This window comes from Phoenix dactylifera, chromosome 11, assembly GCF_009389715.1.
Source record: "Phoenix dactylifera cultivar Barhee BC4 chromosome 11, palm_55x_up_171113_PBpolish2nd_filt_p, whole genome shotgun sequence".
Taxonomy (NCBI): Eukaryota; Viridiplantae; Streptophyta; class Magnoliopsida; order Arecales; family Arecaceae; genus Phoenix; species Phoenix dactylifera.
In genome coordinates this window covers 11790408-11804569 of record NC_052402.1, presented here as the reverse complement: position 1 = coordinate 11804569, position 14162 = coordinate 11790408, and the positions used below count along the sequence as shown (strand labels likewise).

The following is a 14162-nucleotide window of genomic DNA, read 5'->3' as shown; positions in this document are numbered from 1 at the left end:
ATTGAATTTTGTATTAATATATTGTTTTTAAATCACCTAAAACATGCCGCATGGATAAGATTGTTGCTAATTGTACAACATTTGATATCTAATTGGATAGATCTAAACTTGGCCAGAGCTGAACATTCAGAATTTTAGAAAAAGAAATTCCAATAATTTGCAAGAAGTTTAGAAAGAAATCAGATATATATGAATTAGGGAAAAATCTAAATAGAAGGATGACAGACTATTTGAAAAGATGTACACCTATTCAAGTGAAAAGAAGCATTGAAGAAGTAACTACAATAAACATAGGAAAAAAAATGTCATCGACGACATTGTACAGCACTGTTATAAATAACTTGAACATAGATCATGGAATTTGTATATAATTGTAAATGATGGGATAGCTGATTAGTTAGTTTACCAAAAAAAAATCAGAAAATCATGTTACCAAGGTAAAAATTAAGAATTGACAGAAAGTTTGACGATAAGTTAGCTCCATTGTTAATAATGGCAGCTAACAGTGCTTAATGTTTGAGAAGAGTAATCCAGCCCTGCAAGATAACTGCTCTAACATAATACTTTCTGGGGAAGTACACTGAACAATCGAGCTTGGATTGTTTGATTCAATGTTCTGAGCAGTATAATTGTACATGAACCAGAAACATAATGGAAATGCTACTATCTAAATATATTCTATAATAAAATAATTTCTCACCATCAGTCTAAAGAAAAGATCAATGGAAGCTGTAACTAGCTTTTAGCACATTAAGTTATAAATGTACTACACTTTTGACTAAGGGCAGTTGATGCGTCCAACCATTGATGTCTCCCTCTTGGGCAGTTGCAGAATAAAATAGTAGCTAATTTGCAATGATTAGGTGATCCTCTACTTATGTTAAATTCCATGATGTGGTGAAGTGCTCCAAATCAATCATGGTTTTCTGAATGAAGCCATATTAAGAACTCCTGGTGAGGAAGATGATGTCAGTGACCCTGATCCTGAAAAAGAAATAACATAATCCAACTACAGCATAGTATGAGTTGACCTTTAAACAAGAATTTGGCTGCCATAATCCTGATTGAATTTTTCATAGCGATGAGCATGTAGATGAGCTGATGGTCTTGTATTTTTCAGAGCCAGCTCCATATCCTCAGGTTTCACTGGACCAACTTCTGGCAACTCTGCAGGCCATAATTCGAGTCAGCTATGGTATCTCGGCATGAGGTAAAAATTAACCAAAACTGAACTTTGATCCGCACCATTTCAGTTTCAAAGGATTGAGTTCTGTTTAAGCTAGTAAGCCACCCTATTTGGTGCTTCAGTAACTAATTGGGTTCCTTTTGGATGGTAAACAGATTTGATCTAGTAATGCAACTGAACTTTCACGAGATAACAAAGTCTAAGTACTTTCCAGGAGGGAAAGCCTGGTGTACAAACTGACAACAGAGTTAAATGAGATATAAAATATATTGGCAAACATCACAAAGCCACATTTTGACACCAACAAATCACATTATAGAGATATTCAAATAATCTCTTGAGGACTAAGATGCAAGCCATTTCATATCTGCACACTTTTGGTGCAGATTTCAGTTCTAACTGCAGGCAAAACTATTCCATTTTTTAAAATTATACTGTATGTAAAAATGTTTTTAAGTTATAATAGGAGTCATTTCATATATATATGGTCCAAACTAGAGATTGTCCACAGCCAATGTTAGATCTAGTGAAAACGTTGGGAATTTTAACTTATGTAAGTTTATTGTGGTAGATTCACCTCATATTCTTCATTTTTTTTTTCTCATAATCATCACCATGCTCTTCATGTTTTGTGCTGTAACAATGCCTAAATGGCACTCAGGAAGTTACCACTAAAATGCAAGAAATTAAATCACAGAATTAACTCAATTAAGTTTGTACCAGGTAATGTTCTCTCTTTCCCTCTCTCTCTCTCTCTTTCACCCACCCACCCACACATGCTATACAATGGTGCATTCCATGTTTCCTTTCTTCTTCTCTTTTTACCTATTGTGCTTTTCATGTCTTGCACTGTCAAAACAAATGACCTCTTCCTAATGGTTCAGTTAGCTCACCTGACCTACCTACCAATATGGAGCCAGAAAGGCATCTTACTTTGAGTTTTGTCTTACATTCCTCCTTGAGTATACAAGGATAGCAAGTTATGGTCTGATGGAAGTCTCTATGAATGGAAAAGTTTAAAAACAAAGTCAGGTATTCATGTTTTCTAGTAGCATGATTAGTTTCTATCAAGCTAACCTTTATATTATTTTAATCCACTTATCTGGCATTCACGTTTCGTTTGCCGGTTACAAATACTATTACAATTTTTACAAGCTCCATAAGAATCATCAACTATACTCACCATCCTCAGGCACCTGTTCTTGTCTACTTTCTAGAAGTGTCATTAATCGTCTCAGCGGCTGCATGGCTGCCTCTTTGCATACTAAACGAATATCTGAGCCTGAATAGCCTTCTGTCCTTTCCACCAGAATATCATAAGGAATTTCTGCTCCTCCAGGGACTGATGGCAAAAGCTCGTCAAACATTGCTCGCCTTGCTTCTGGTTCTGGAAGAGGTACAAGAATCTGATTGAACAAAGTTAAAGAGAACCTTAGACTATAATAGTAACTAGAATCTATGCCAAGAGTAAATAGTCAATTCCATTCTCCAAAACTCAGAAAACCAACAAGAAAATTTTTGGAAGCAGATTAAGCCAATCAGCTAATAGATCAGGTATTTTCTTATTTGCCTATTTCTCTATTAACCCCGGAAATTCAGAATCTTAAAGAAGCAGAAGTGTCATAGAATCCTGAGCATAATATCCACCCCTAAAGTATCCAGCAAATCAGAAAATGGATGAAAGCTCATAAGTTGTTTCTATCCAATGTTTAGAAATTTGATTTATAATTTTTTCATCATTCAAAGGCATATGTTTACTTGGGAATCCGTCTTTTCCAAAATTTGTTCTCACAATGAAACTGCATCTTCAAAGTATTATCCATCATTCACAGGTATATTACTCATTTTTGACTAAGAGTTAAAAACCAGAACCAGTTCCATGGTGAATATACTTGGATGGTGACGACAGCAATGCAAATCCATGCATGATTTTATGAATGACCTCAGATTAATCATCAAGACAGATGTTATATAAGAAATGAATAATTATCTGGCTTTAGGGTGTGTTTGTTTGTAACAAAATGTATGAAAGGGGAGGGGATCCTTTTCTTCGAAACAGAAAATGCAGCTTTGCTATCGTTTGTTTGATGGTAACTGTGGTGATTTACAGAAGGAAAAGTTGATCTCACACTTGTTTTCTGATTCTTTTTTATTCGGAAAAAAAAAGGCTCACTTTTCTGTATATAATAAACATTTTTCAGCATCTTATGAACTTTCTGCAAAGCAGATGTTTTCCAACTCCTATACCTGGCAACCAAACAGGCCCTTAAGGGCATCCATATATGATGATACTTCGCTGTATCTCTACAACTATGAGAACTCAAAAGTCCAAATTTTTAGCGGAGTCGTGTTATTACAGTTCTGGAACAAATGCTAATGCTTTGTATGCTTTTTTCCTAAAGAAGAAGCATTGTATCTTGTTATAGCCAGCCATATCAAATATCCATGTTTGAGTACTAAAGTTTAGAAACCAGGGGGCACTCCAGTCATATTTTAGAAGCACAGTGATTCCAACACATTATAGTTATTTCTTGATTATCACTCCAATCATGTAGAATAATGAATTCAAAGGATACCCGCTTCTCAAGACGCCGGAGCATAGCTGCATCTAGTTCCCAAGGCAGATTTGTTGCTGTTAAAACAAATACAAGCTCATCTGTCTTTGTCAAACCATCCATCTGCAACAAAAGTGCAAAAGAAAAAGAATTGTAAGAAAATTTGGATGGGTTAAGTTCATTAGCTGTGGGAATCAAAAATGAGATGGGTGTCACAAGATATGGTCTTTGTGTCACAAGATATGGTCTTTCAAATATGACAGATAACATTAACTGACAGATATGGTCTTTTCCATAGAAGCCAATGGACATGAAAGATCCACTACAATGTCTCACAAACAACATATAGAGCAAGATCCCCCATACAGAAGCAAATGGAGCCTTCCAAGACTGCATTTTTCTTGATGAAGTGGACAAATGAAGGGTCATGTACTACTGACGTGAAGGAATCCCTCCAGCCTCCAGAGAGAATTCAATGTCCTCTTAGTATTAACCTTCTTATCCAAAGATCACATTCTGTATTCCTAAAACTTAAGGACAGTAGACTTGGCCTGTGGAAGTAAGTCACTATATACTCGCTTGCAACAAGCTTTATTTTATTTTATTTTACTTTATTTTTGATGGAAGGGAAAGGCTGAAGCCCACAGCTTTCTTTTAATTGAAAACTGTAAATATAGACATGTTTTAAGATACGTATCCCCACAAAAGTTAAACACCTTGAGACAACATGCAAGACTACCTGTATAAGTAGCTCAGTTTTTAAACGTCGACTCGCTTCATGCTCACTACGTGCTTCACCACGTTGACTAATGATTGCATCAATCTCATCAAGAAATATTGTTGATGGTGCGTGGTGCCTGGCAAGCTCAAATAAAACTTTCACTAGCTTTTCTGAATCACCTGCATTCTTACAAAAAAATACAAAGGATTGCAAACTTGCACATCATTAACTTGACATCTGACCATAAAGAAAAAATTCATACCATGTTATATCTGTAAATAATTCTGGCTTATATTATTATCAAAAATAGAGAACAGAGAAGGTGGTTCTTTGATACAATGCATTATAACATCCAAATAAACGGAATACCAATTTATTGAAAGGCTATATAAAAGTGCCATACAATGGATTACAGGTCTTTGTTATTTCCGTATTTCCCATTATTTGTACAACAATCTGTAGACAGAAGGGAACTCAAGGTCTCTAGGCAAAATAAGTACATTTCGTCAATGAGGTTTGACAAATATTGCTCATATGAGACATAAGATCCTTATGTACAAGGAAATAATGGAACTTCAGAAGTGGTGTTCAGAACACAGTACAGTGCGACTAAATATAGTTTCACTGTAACTGAAGACAAAGTTAAGATTTCTATGTTTGAAGAAAAAGCATCATTTTAAGTTTAATCCCTCCACACCAACAAATTGTCAATTGCTATCCAAGATATAAAAAAATCCAAGACTGGTACAACTAAAACTAAATGATAATTGTTCATAAAAGAGATTGACGGGATGACCAATCATAACAATCTTTTGCTACACGCCAACAAAAATATTCATGTGAGAGCAAAAAAGCCATAAAAATGCAACACAATAAGAGCAAAAATGTGAAAAAAGAAGAGAGATTATTATAGAATAGGCCAAATTTGAACATACCACGCCATTTGCTGACAATTGATGATGCTGAAATATTGAAAAACGTAGTCTTGCATTCGGTAGCCACAGCTTTTGCAAGCATTGTCTGGATTGTTGAAACTAATAAGACATAGAGAATATAAAGGCGGTATTTGATTTATTGCAAAAAAGAAAATAATAGAGATAATCTCATATCCTTTTTTTTTATAGGAGAATCAGGAAGCATCCCATGTACTAGAAGAAAGAAACTGATCACAGCTATGCAGATGGACATCATTTTCTTTTTCTTTTCTGTTTTTTTGAAAGAAAAAACATGGAAAACTGATTCTATTCCTTACTGGTTGTGGCATCAATAGATATAGTATCACAACAAAACCAGTGGCATTCATGTATAGAATCCCACAGATATTCAACAATTTTATCTCAGAGAAAAACATGACACAGTATCCACACCAATCATCTGTTCATTTAGCTAAAATTCAAATAAAGGAGATATCGTAGTAACACATCAGATTAGCTCATGGTAATAACTAATAGCTCGATCAGAGTTGTTTGCCTAGTGAATAAGCAGCCTTGCTGGAATCTATGTAGAAATTCAATAAGACTGATTAAAGTGGATTCTGCATGCATGATGATGCACAGGATGTCAGCTGAACAGACTAAACAGGGAGTAATTTCAAGTTAGCTACCACATGTACCACGGACAATATCTGAATAACACAGCTGATTGACTAATAGCAAATATTCGGACCATGCAGTTGTTTGCCCATCAGATGAGCAGCCTTGATAAGTCCATAAAAAGATGTAATAACAGTTAGAAAAGTCGTAGGATTTCCAAAATGGATTTCCCATGCATGATGTTACGCATGATGTCAGCATGATGAACTAAAAAGGAGCAATTACACGTTAACTACTTGGGTGTTTGCATAGGGCCATATAGTTCACATAAGATCAACAAAATGTGCAAATAAAAGATAACACTGGGCAAAATGAAGACCTGTCAACTTTTTTTTTTTTTTGGGGGGGGGGGGGGGGGGGGATCACATAAATTACCAATGGAGTTTGAAGAGATACCATAAACCAACAAGTGCATAATATAAATTGCTAAGATATATATTGAACAATGAAAAGAAGGAAAATATGAAAAAGATAATATATTATCAAATACAAACCTTCCCTGTTCCTGGAGGGCCGAAAAGCAAAATACCTTTCCAAGGCGATAGAAGACCAGTGAAGTACCTGGAGAAAACGTATCAGGAACACATTTTGACAAATTTAAGCTTCAAAATTTTTGGTCATTTACATAACATTCTAGACACACTTCTCTACAAAATGTCTCTTTCTATGAGTCGACTAGAAATACATTTTGGTCTCTACATTCTTTTATATAGTAGTTCCAAACTTAGTAGTAGGAATCTTCCACTTAGAATGGTACACCCACTTCCGAATCTCCTCGAAAACTCATCTTTGCACCCACTTCCTAAGTATTTTCTTGTTATTATTTTTTTTGTCTGAGACCCACTTCCCATGCACGCACCTAACGTAGTTGTAGTAACTAAGGTTGCAAAATAACAAAATGATCGCACAAGCATCTCTTGGTCATCAACTCTAACTTTGAGTTTATTTTCCTTCTGTTTCAATAAAAATAATATTCCATATCCTTAGTATTTTCGTACTAATTAAGACTTTGTTATACATAGCTTGACCCAATTCTCATCTCACCAATTAGAATTATAGCATAAATTTAAGAATAAGAAAACCATGGCCATATTTCTTGGACATTATTCTCAACTCCACATTATATGATGTAAGGATACAGGCTTGGGGCCTGACCTTTCCAAAACCACTTCTCCAACTCCGGTAACCACTCCATATGCATCCATAACAATTTAAATAGTGTTCAACAAATTATACACCACAAAACTCTACCATATGCTTTCTCCAAGTAACAATTACCACGTATAAATTTCCTCTCTTTTGTATAAAACCTATATTTCTTCAATTGATGCCATCTTTCTTAATCCTTTCCATCTGCCCTCTAACACACTTCCTAGTGCGGATCCCAAGTTTCATATCATCATAGTTGTACAAGTTTGAGTATCGCATTTATCTAGAATGATATTTATACCACTTCTTCATTCATTTGGCTCTAGTGCTTTCAACCTCGTGTCATTTGCAAAGCCATCTCCGCTTCCCTAATCCTAGTTAGATAGTGCCATGCAAGACACTCACCTAACTATGGTTTTCCTACACATCAATCTAAAGTGCAATCCACATTCTGTAAGTTCTGAAATAAACATCGCCAACTTTCCTAATCTCTCCATCTCTTCCCAGGCTTGTAGACTTCAGTAGAAGTCCAACAGGTCAGAAAAATGTCATTAGCTACAAATTTGATCTTTTGGCCTCAGGTTTTGAAATGAAAATCTTCTAAAACAGTTTTTCCTTGCCATTCCTTATGGACAATTTCAGTGTTGCCCCATTAAGTTCTTATATGTGCATTGCTTACCTTTAAATTCTACAAGAAATGAATTGTCAAACTAGTTTTCCCTCCTTCATAGGAGCAACCTTAGATGTTCTTATGTCGATTTTTACAAGTCTATTCTAAAGCACCATATGGTTTCTGTAGGGATAACACTTTTTAATCAGTAACCCTTCTTGCAAATTTTATTCCTTGTTTTAATCAAGTTATTTTATTTCACATCTGAATCCCCGAATTGAAATAGTCCCATGGATGAAACTGAAATATGATCTCTGAATTTTGGAACTAATGCAATGTTATGCGAAACAAAGAGATCAGCAAGCATACAAAAATTACGAAATGAGCAAGATTAGATAGCTAGCAAGATAATCTCATTTCACTTAGCCGACCAATTACATCAACTACATAATCTTCAATAGCATACCAAACACTATTGTACTACTAGCTTTTCACTAACAAAGAATAGGAAACATATAATTAATATATATATATATATATATATATATATATATATATATATATATATTTCAGTAAATTTGTCCACCTACTTGGGATATTTGATGGGCATAACAACTGCTTCTTTAAGAAGTCGTTTTGCATTCTCTAGTCCTTTAATGCTTTCCCACTTAACGTCTGGACTCCCATGAATGATGTCTCTGAAGGAAAATGTTATAAAAACAATATTTTGTAAGAGGATGTTTTGGAAAATAAGAATATATTCTTTATTTTTAGAAATTGCCATTCTGGGAACATTCTCATCATCCAAAATTACCGGCATAGTGTCTCCGCCAGGGTACGCATTTCTGCAGATTCAAGAGGAGGAAGCAGAGGTCTATGCCTGCAAAAGCACAGTTTTGATAGCTTTAAGTTTTGTAAACATGATGCAGTGTTAACATCCCGTTTGCGGTATCTAAGAATTAACAGGTCAACTTAATATGAGTACGCAAATGTCATTATGGGATGAAAATTAAATGTAAAGAAGAATGCAATGACATTTCGGAAGGAAAATAACATATACAAAAAGACACAGGGGAAAGGTAAACAACAAACTGATACAATGTGAAGGTGCTCTAGATGCTTCTCAGGTAAAAGTCATTCCTAAATTATCGAACATACATAGTTGTAGTGGCATAAGCAAGCGATGTGAGATGGATAACAGGATTTCCTTTTTCTTAGTTGGACTCTTTTTCATCTTATGATGGTGATCAGGTTTATCTAGCATCAAGTTAACCATTTTATATAGCTTCGGTTTTGGGTTTTGACATTTTAATTTCAGTAACTGGAATTGAGCTTGTTTGATGCATGTGAAAGAATGACAGGATAGCTGTGATTTTCCATTTGATTAGAGAAGTTTTCTAATACTTATGTTACTTGCCATATGCACGCCGGATTTGGGAAGTGCTCTTCACTTGTTCTTTTGAACATCAACAAGAGGACGCCCTAAGATCCATGAGTATTCAATTTGGGTCCAGTTCGTGGTTTGACATGCGTTTTATGATTACTTGTTAACCGACCGTTCAACTCTCCACCTTTTCCATAATATTACAAGAAAATAAGTGCTTTTATATCAAGTTAACCATCAGTCAAATTCCCGCACCATAATGAACCATTGTTATAGAAGTACAAGAATGAAAACAATAGAAACCTGTCCCCCTGTCAAAGCGACAATAAACCGAATCAAGATTACTTGGCTATTAAACATAGCTTCATCAATACTAGAAGAAAGTCATGCTATTAACACACCATAATGCATATTTCTACATTGATGCGACATACTACCACTAAAATTCTTACAGCATTTCATCGGCCCTGTCTGAAATAGCTCCCAGGCGTGGTTCCATTTTTGCCTTCTGAAATTAAGAATCAAATGTCATAATCCTGATGCCAATATATGCATGCAATAAAGCAACTGGACATCTAAAAGAAGTCAAGTCACGGCAAGACGAAGTCAACCTGCCGCTCAAACTGCTCGTATACGGCCAGGTCGGACGATTTCTTTACGCTCCCACCGGCATTCATCACTCCATTTGCATGACTCCCATTAACATTGAAGCTTGAATCCGTAACCTCTTCCTTCGGTTCCTCCTTTCTTCCAAACCTCACATCATAATATAGCTTGAAATCCTAAAATCAACCAAAAAGGCCAAAAACCGCGAAAATAAAGCAAAATCAGAGAACACAAGAGAAATAGAAAGCAAGCCATCCACCCTAAAGGGAGAAAAAGATCGAAACCGAGCCGGAAAGCAAACCAAAAGCAGTCCGAAGGATTCGCGATCAGATCGAAAGAGAGGGAAAGTAAAGAGAAGCAAGGGATTGGAGGATTCGGCTTCACCTCGAACGTCCAGCGGGTGGGCAACGGTTCGTCCCCCATCACTCCTCGGAGGCCGCCACGGAGAGGGCGACGGAGGCCGCCAATAGATCTCTCGATGTATCTCTCTCTCCGCTTCCGGTATCCCTCCCTCTCCAAGAGCGGAGAGACGACGCATACGGAGCACAGAGACAAGGAGCGAGCCAGGCAGCCAGCTATACCCACAGAGCGGGACCCACCCGTGCGACCATAAAGGGTGACTTACTATTAAAAGACAATCGTGGTTCGTGGAGAATCTCCTGACAACAGCGCTAACGCTACGGCCCACCGAGACCGAGGTGGAGGAAAAGGCCGGTCTCGACTCGTTTGCCATGTGTTAAGAGGTGATTGGCGAGTTCTACGAATCCCGGGGATTTCTGGTGTAAATAACTCTAATGTATTTTGAGGCATGGCTACATCTCGATGTGATCATTTCTGGCGATGCATTCGTATCTCATTTTGTCTCTGAATATAGATGATGGAGAATGCTGCAGAATTTTTTTATTCTGACTTGGTGTCTCACATTTCTTCCTGATAGATTATTAGTCTGGGGAAGGAATGGGAGTATTTAGAGTCCTGTCAAAGAAACTTATTCAATCATTCATCAATAAGATCGAGTTCCGAATGATTCGGCTCTCTCTCTCTTCGATCTGGCTGGCCAAGGTATCAGCTTGTGTGAAACTCTTCCGTTCTCGTACTAAGGCAGGTTCCCATGAGAGAGCATCCTCGTGCAGCACCATCTCCTACTTGCGGTCTTTGTTCCGAAGAGGTGGAAGATGATGGGTTGGGTTACGCTTGGTGAGTGCTGCAGGCTAGAGCTGTTCTTCTTGAGGATGATTCAGCGACGGCCAGCGGTCCTGTTGCTTAAAGATATTTGGTCCATGGTCTATGACGAGGTGGTCTTCCAAGCAAAACACGTATATAGAAAGGCTAATGGAGCTGTGGATTGGATGGCCTCATATGCGGCAAACTACTCTGAAGATACTCTTTGGGTTGGGAAAAGAGAGTTGCCTAGTGCGCCCCGAGATCTATTATTTTTCGACTTTTTTTGGATCTATCCATATCCGTACTGCCTAAATGATCCATTTTAACAAAAAAAAAAAAAAGAAAAAAAAAGAAAAAAAAAAAAAAAGGTGGAAGAGGTCCAGCATGTTATATCTGGTTGCTGGCTGGCTAAAGAGGTTTGGTCTCAACTGGCAACATTATCTCTCTTTATATTCTCTCTAATTCTGTTGAGAAAAATGTGCCTCGAAACTCGAAACGACTGCAAATTGAATTCGGCTCAAGTTTGCTTGAAAAAGTCTGTGCCAACTGAATGGAGTCGACTCCTGCAGAGCTGGAGTCGACTCCTATGAAGCTTGAGTCGACCCCAGGGATGAGAGGGTCGACTCGCATCTGCCACAGTGAAGAAACAGAGAGCAGTTTTCTGGGTTGCTTGCAGGAGTCGACTCCTGCAACTGCAGGAGTCGACTCTCTCAGAAAGACAGAACGTGCCAGTTTCGGTGCTGATACTTGGAGTCGACCCGAGGATGTCCGAGTCGACTCGAACTTATCAGGAGTCGACCCCTGAAAGTGAGGAGTCGACTCCTGATCACGGGATTGATTGAAACGATGGCAAGATGGGTTTTTTGACTTAGGGTTTTTCGTAGGGAAGTTTCCTTATGTGTTGAAAACCTATAAATAGGGTTTTTTGGTGAACCCTAGGTGAGATGAGAGCGGCCGTAGTGAGTTTCTTTTGGAGTCCTATCTCTCTTGTAAGCCCTAGGTGTGCAATCTCCAACAGGAAGAGAGATCATTGTAACCCTTGCTGAATATATTGAATCTGTGCGTGTGGCCTCCGTGGACGTAACCCGTATTGGGGTGAACCACGTAAAATTGTTGTCTTTGTGATTGTTTGATTTTATTCTCTACTTCTTCTTCTTCTCGATTCGTCTTTCCGCAGTTTGGATCCAGAAAGGGAATAGTACGATCGAAGGGTGAGTGCTTTCAAGCATCTCGCAACAACTGGTATCAGAGCAACGTTCCCTGTGTTCCAATGGCTGACGAAGGAAGATTGAGGATAGAGAAATTCAACGGACAGAACTTTGGTGTGTGGAAGATGCAGATGGAAGATTACTTGCTCTCAAAGGATCTGGATCTACCACTGGGCGGAGAAGAAGCGAAGCCGACAGACATGCCGTCGGAGAAGTGGGAGCGTTTTGATAAGAAGGCGCTCGCCGCTATCCGTTTGTCCTTGGCATCGGAGATCCTCGCCAATATATCCAAAGTAAAGACTGCAAAAGATTTGATGGACACACTGGCTTCCATGTATGATGAGCCAACAGGAGCGAACAAGGTATTCCTGATTCGACGATTATTCACTTTGAAGATGAGAGACAGTGGGAGTGTTCATTCACATTTTAGTGAATTCAATACCCTATGTGCCCAATTGGAATCTGTGAAGATCACGTTCACTGATGAGGTGAAGGCGTGGGCTCTTCTAGGTCAGATGCCTGAAAGTTGGGAAGGCTTTATCACGGCTGTTAGTAATTCTTCGGGAAAGACTACAGCGAGGTTTGATGAAGTGGTAGCTCTTATTCTGAGTGAAGAGGCTCGAAGGAAAACCCTGGATCCATCAGCAAGTTCATCTGAGAACGCGCTGGCTTTTGAAGAACGTGGAAGGACTTCAAAGAAGGGAGACAGAAATAGGGGTGGACGATCCAAGTCTAGAAACAAGTCTAGACCTCTTGGAAAGTGCTGGAATTGTGGGCAGAAGGGTCACTTGAGAAAAGACTGCAAAGTGTCGAAGAACAATGGTGGTTCTGACACTAAAGCAAGTGCTAATTTAGCCGAAACTGCAAGTGAAGATGATGCCCTGATACTTTCCTGTGATATTCATCCGGAGTCGTGGATAGTCGACTCAGGTGCCTCGTTCCATGCTACTGGAAACAAGGCAATCATCTCAAACTATGTTGCAGGTGATCACGGCAAGGTGTATCTTGGTGATGGAAACAGTTGCAACATCGTAGGGAAGGGAGATGCTCAGATAAAGACATCAAGTGGGATGACTTTAACTCTGAAAGATGTGCGACATGTACCCAAACTGGCTCGAAATCTGATTTCGGTAAGTCAGTTGTCGGATTTGGGGTTTGTGACCACCTTCAATGATGATGCTTGGAAGATCACTAAGGGAGCCTTGGTGATTGCTCGAGGTGCAAGGTCAGGAACACTATACATGACAGCTGATACTGATTCCACCGTCAGTACTGCAAATCCGACTGTTGATGCAAGGACATGGCACATGAGACTTGGCCACATGAGTCAGAAAGGGATGAAGGTGATGATGACTAAAGGAAAACTGGGAGATCTAAAATCTGTGGATTTGAAATTCTGTGAAGATTGTGTACTATCAAAGCAGAAGAAGGTCAGTTTTTCAAAAGGAGGTAGTACCAAGAAAAATTCTAAGTTGGAACTCGTACATACTGACGTGTGGGGACCAACTCAAGTGGCTTCTCATGCAGGAGCAAGGTACTATGTCACGTTCATCGATGATGCTACCCGAAAGCTATGGGTCTACTTCTTGAAGCACAAATCCGATGTATTTGAGAAGTTCAAGAGGTGGAAGGCTTTAGTGGAGAATGAGACAGGTCAGAGATTGAAGTGTCTCAAGTCTGACAATGGGGGCGAATACTGCAGTGATGAGTTTGAGGTTTTTTGTGCCTCAGCTGGAATTCGAAGACTGAAGACGGTTCCAGGAACGCCACAGCAAAATGGCGTTGCAGAACGCATGAACCGCACCATCAACGAGCGGGCACGATGCATGAGGCTTCATGCGGGGTTGCCGAAGATTTTTTGGGCGGAAGCGGTCAGTACAGCAGTGTATCTGATCAACAGAGGGCCTTCAGTTGCATTGGAGCTTGGACTGCCGGAGGAAGCATGGACTGGGAAAGAGGTGAAACTATCTCACTTGCGTACCTTTGG

At 38.7% G+C, this 14162-nt stretch overlaps 1 protein-coding gene across 1 annotated transcript; it reads right to left on the bottom strand.

Moving 5' to 3' along the window:
- Nucleotides 1-539: 539 nt before the first annotated feature.
- Nucleotides 540-10363, bottom strand: LOC103709449 (katanin p60 ATPase-containing subunit A-like 2). The gene is made up of 12 exons (XM_008794772.3): nucleotides 10188-10363; nucleotides 9809-9979; nucleotides 9650-9705; nucleotides 8628-8693; nucleotides 8404-8511; nucleotides 6549-6615; nucleotides 5398-5482; nucleotides 4481-4641; nucleotides 3763-3864; nucleotides 2370-2592; nucleotides 1032-1167; nucleotides 540-951 (listed from the first exon to the last, which is right to left on the bottom strand). The coding sequence occupies exons 1-11, from the start codon at nucleotides 10224-10226 to the stop codon at nucleotides 1034-1036; spliced, it is 1212 nt and encodes a 403-aa protein (XP_008792994.2). The 5' UTR covers nucleotides 10227-10363; the 3' UTR covers nucleotides 540-951; nucleotides 1032-1033.
- Between the last annotated feature and the right edge of the window lie 3799 nt (nucleotides 10364-14162).

What these genes read in the sequence shown, in the direction of transcription:
- LOC103709449 (XM_008794772.3), bottom strand. Translation starts at nt 10,226, where the DNA reads ATGGGGGACGAACCGTTGCCCACCCGCTGGACGTTCGAG. An exon ending in GACAGGGCCGATGAAATGCT is followed by an intron (nt 8,694 to 9,649) that starts GTAAGAATTTTA and finishes GTGCTTTTGCAG; the next exon opens with GCATAGACCTCTGCTTCCTC. An exon ending in AGAACAGGTGCCTGAGGATG is followed by an intron (nt 1,168 to 2,369) that starts GTGAGTATAGTT and finishes TATGGCCTGCAG; the next exon opens with AGTTGCCAGAAGTTGGTCCA.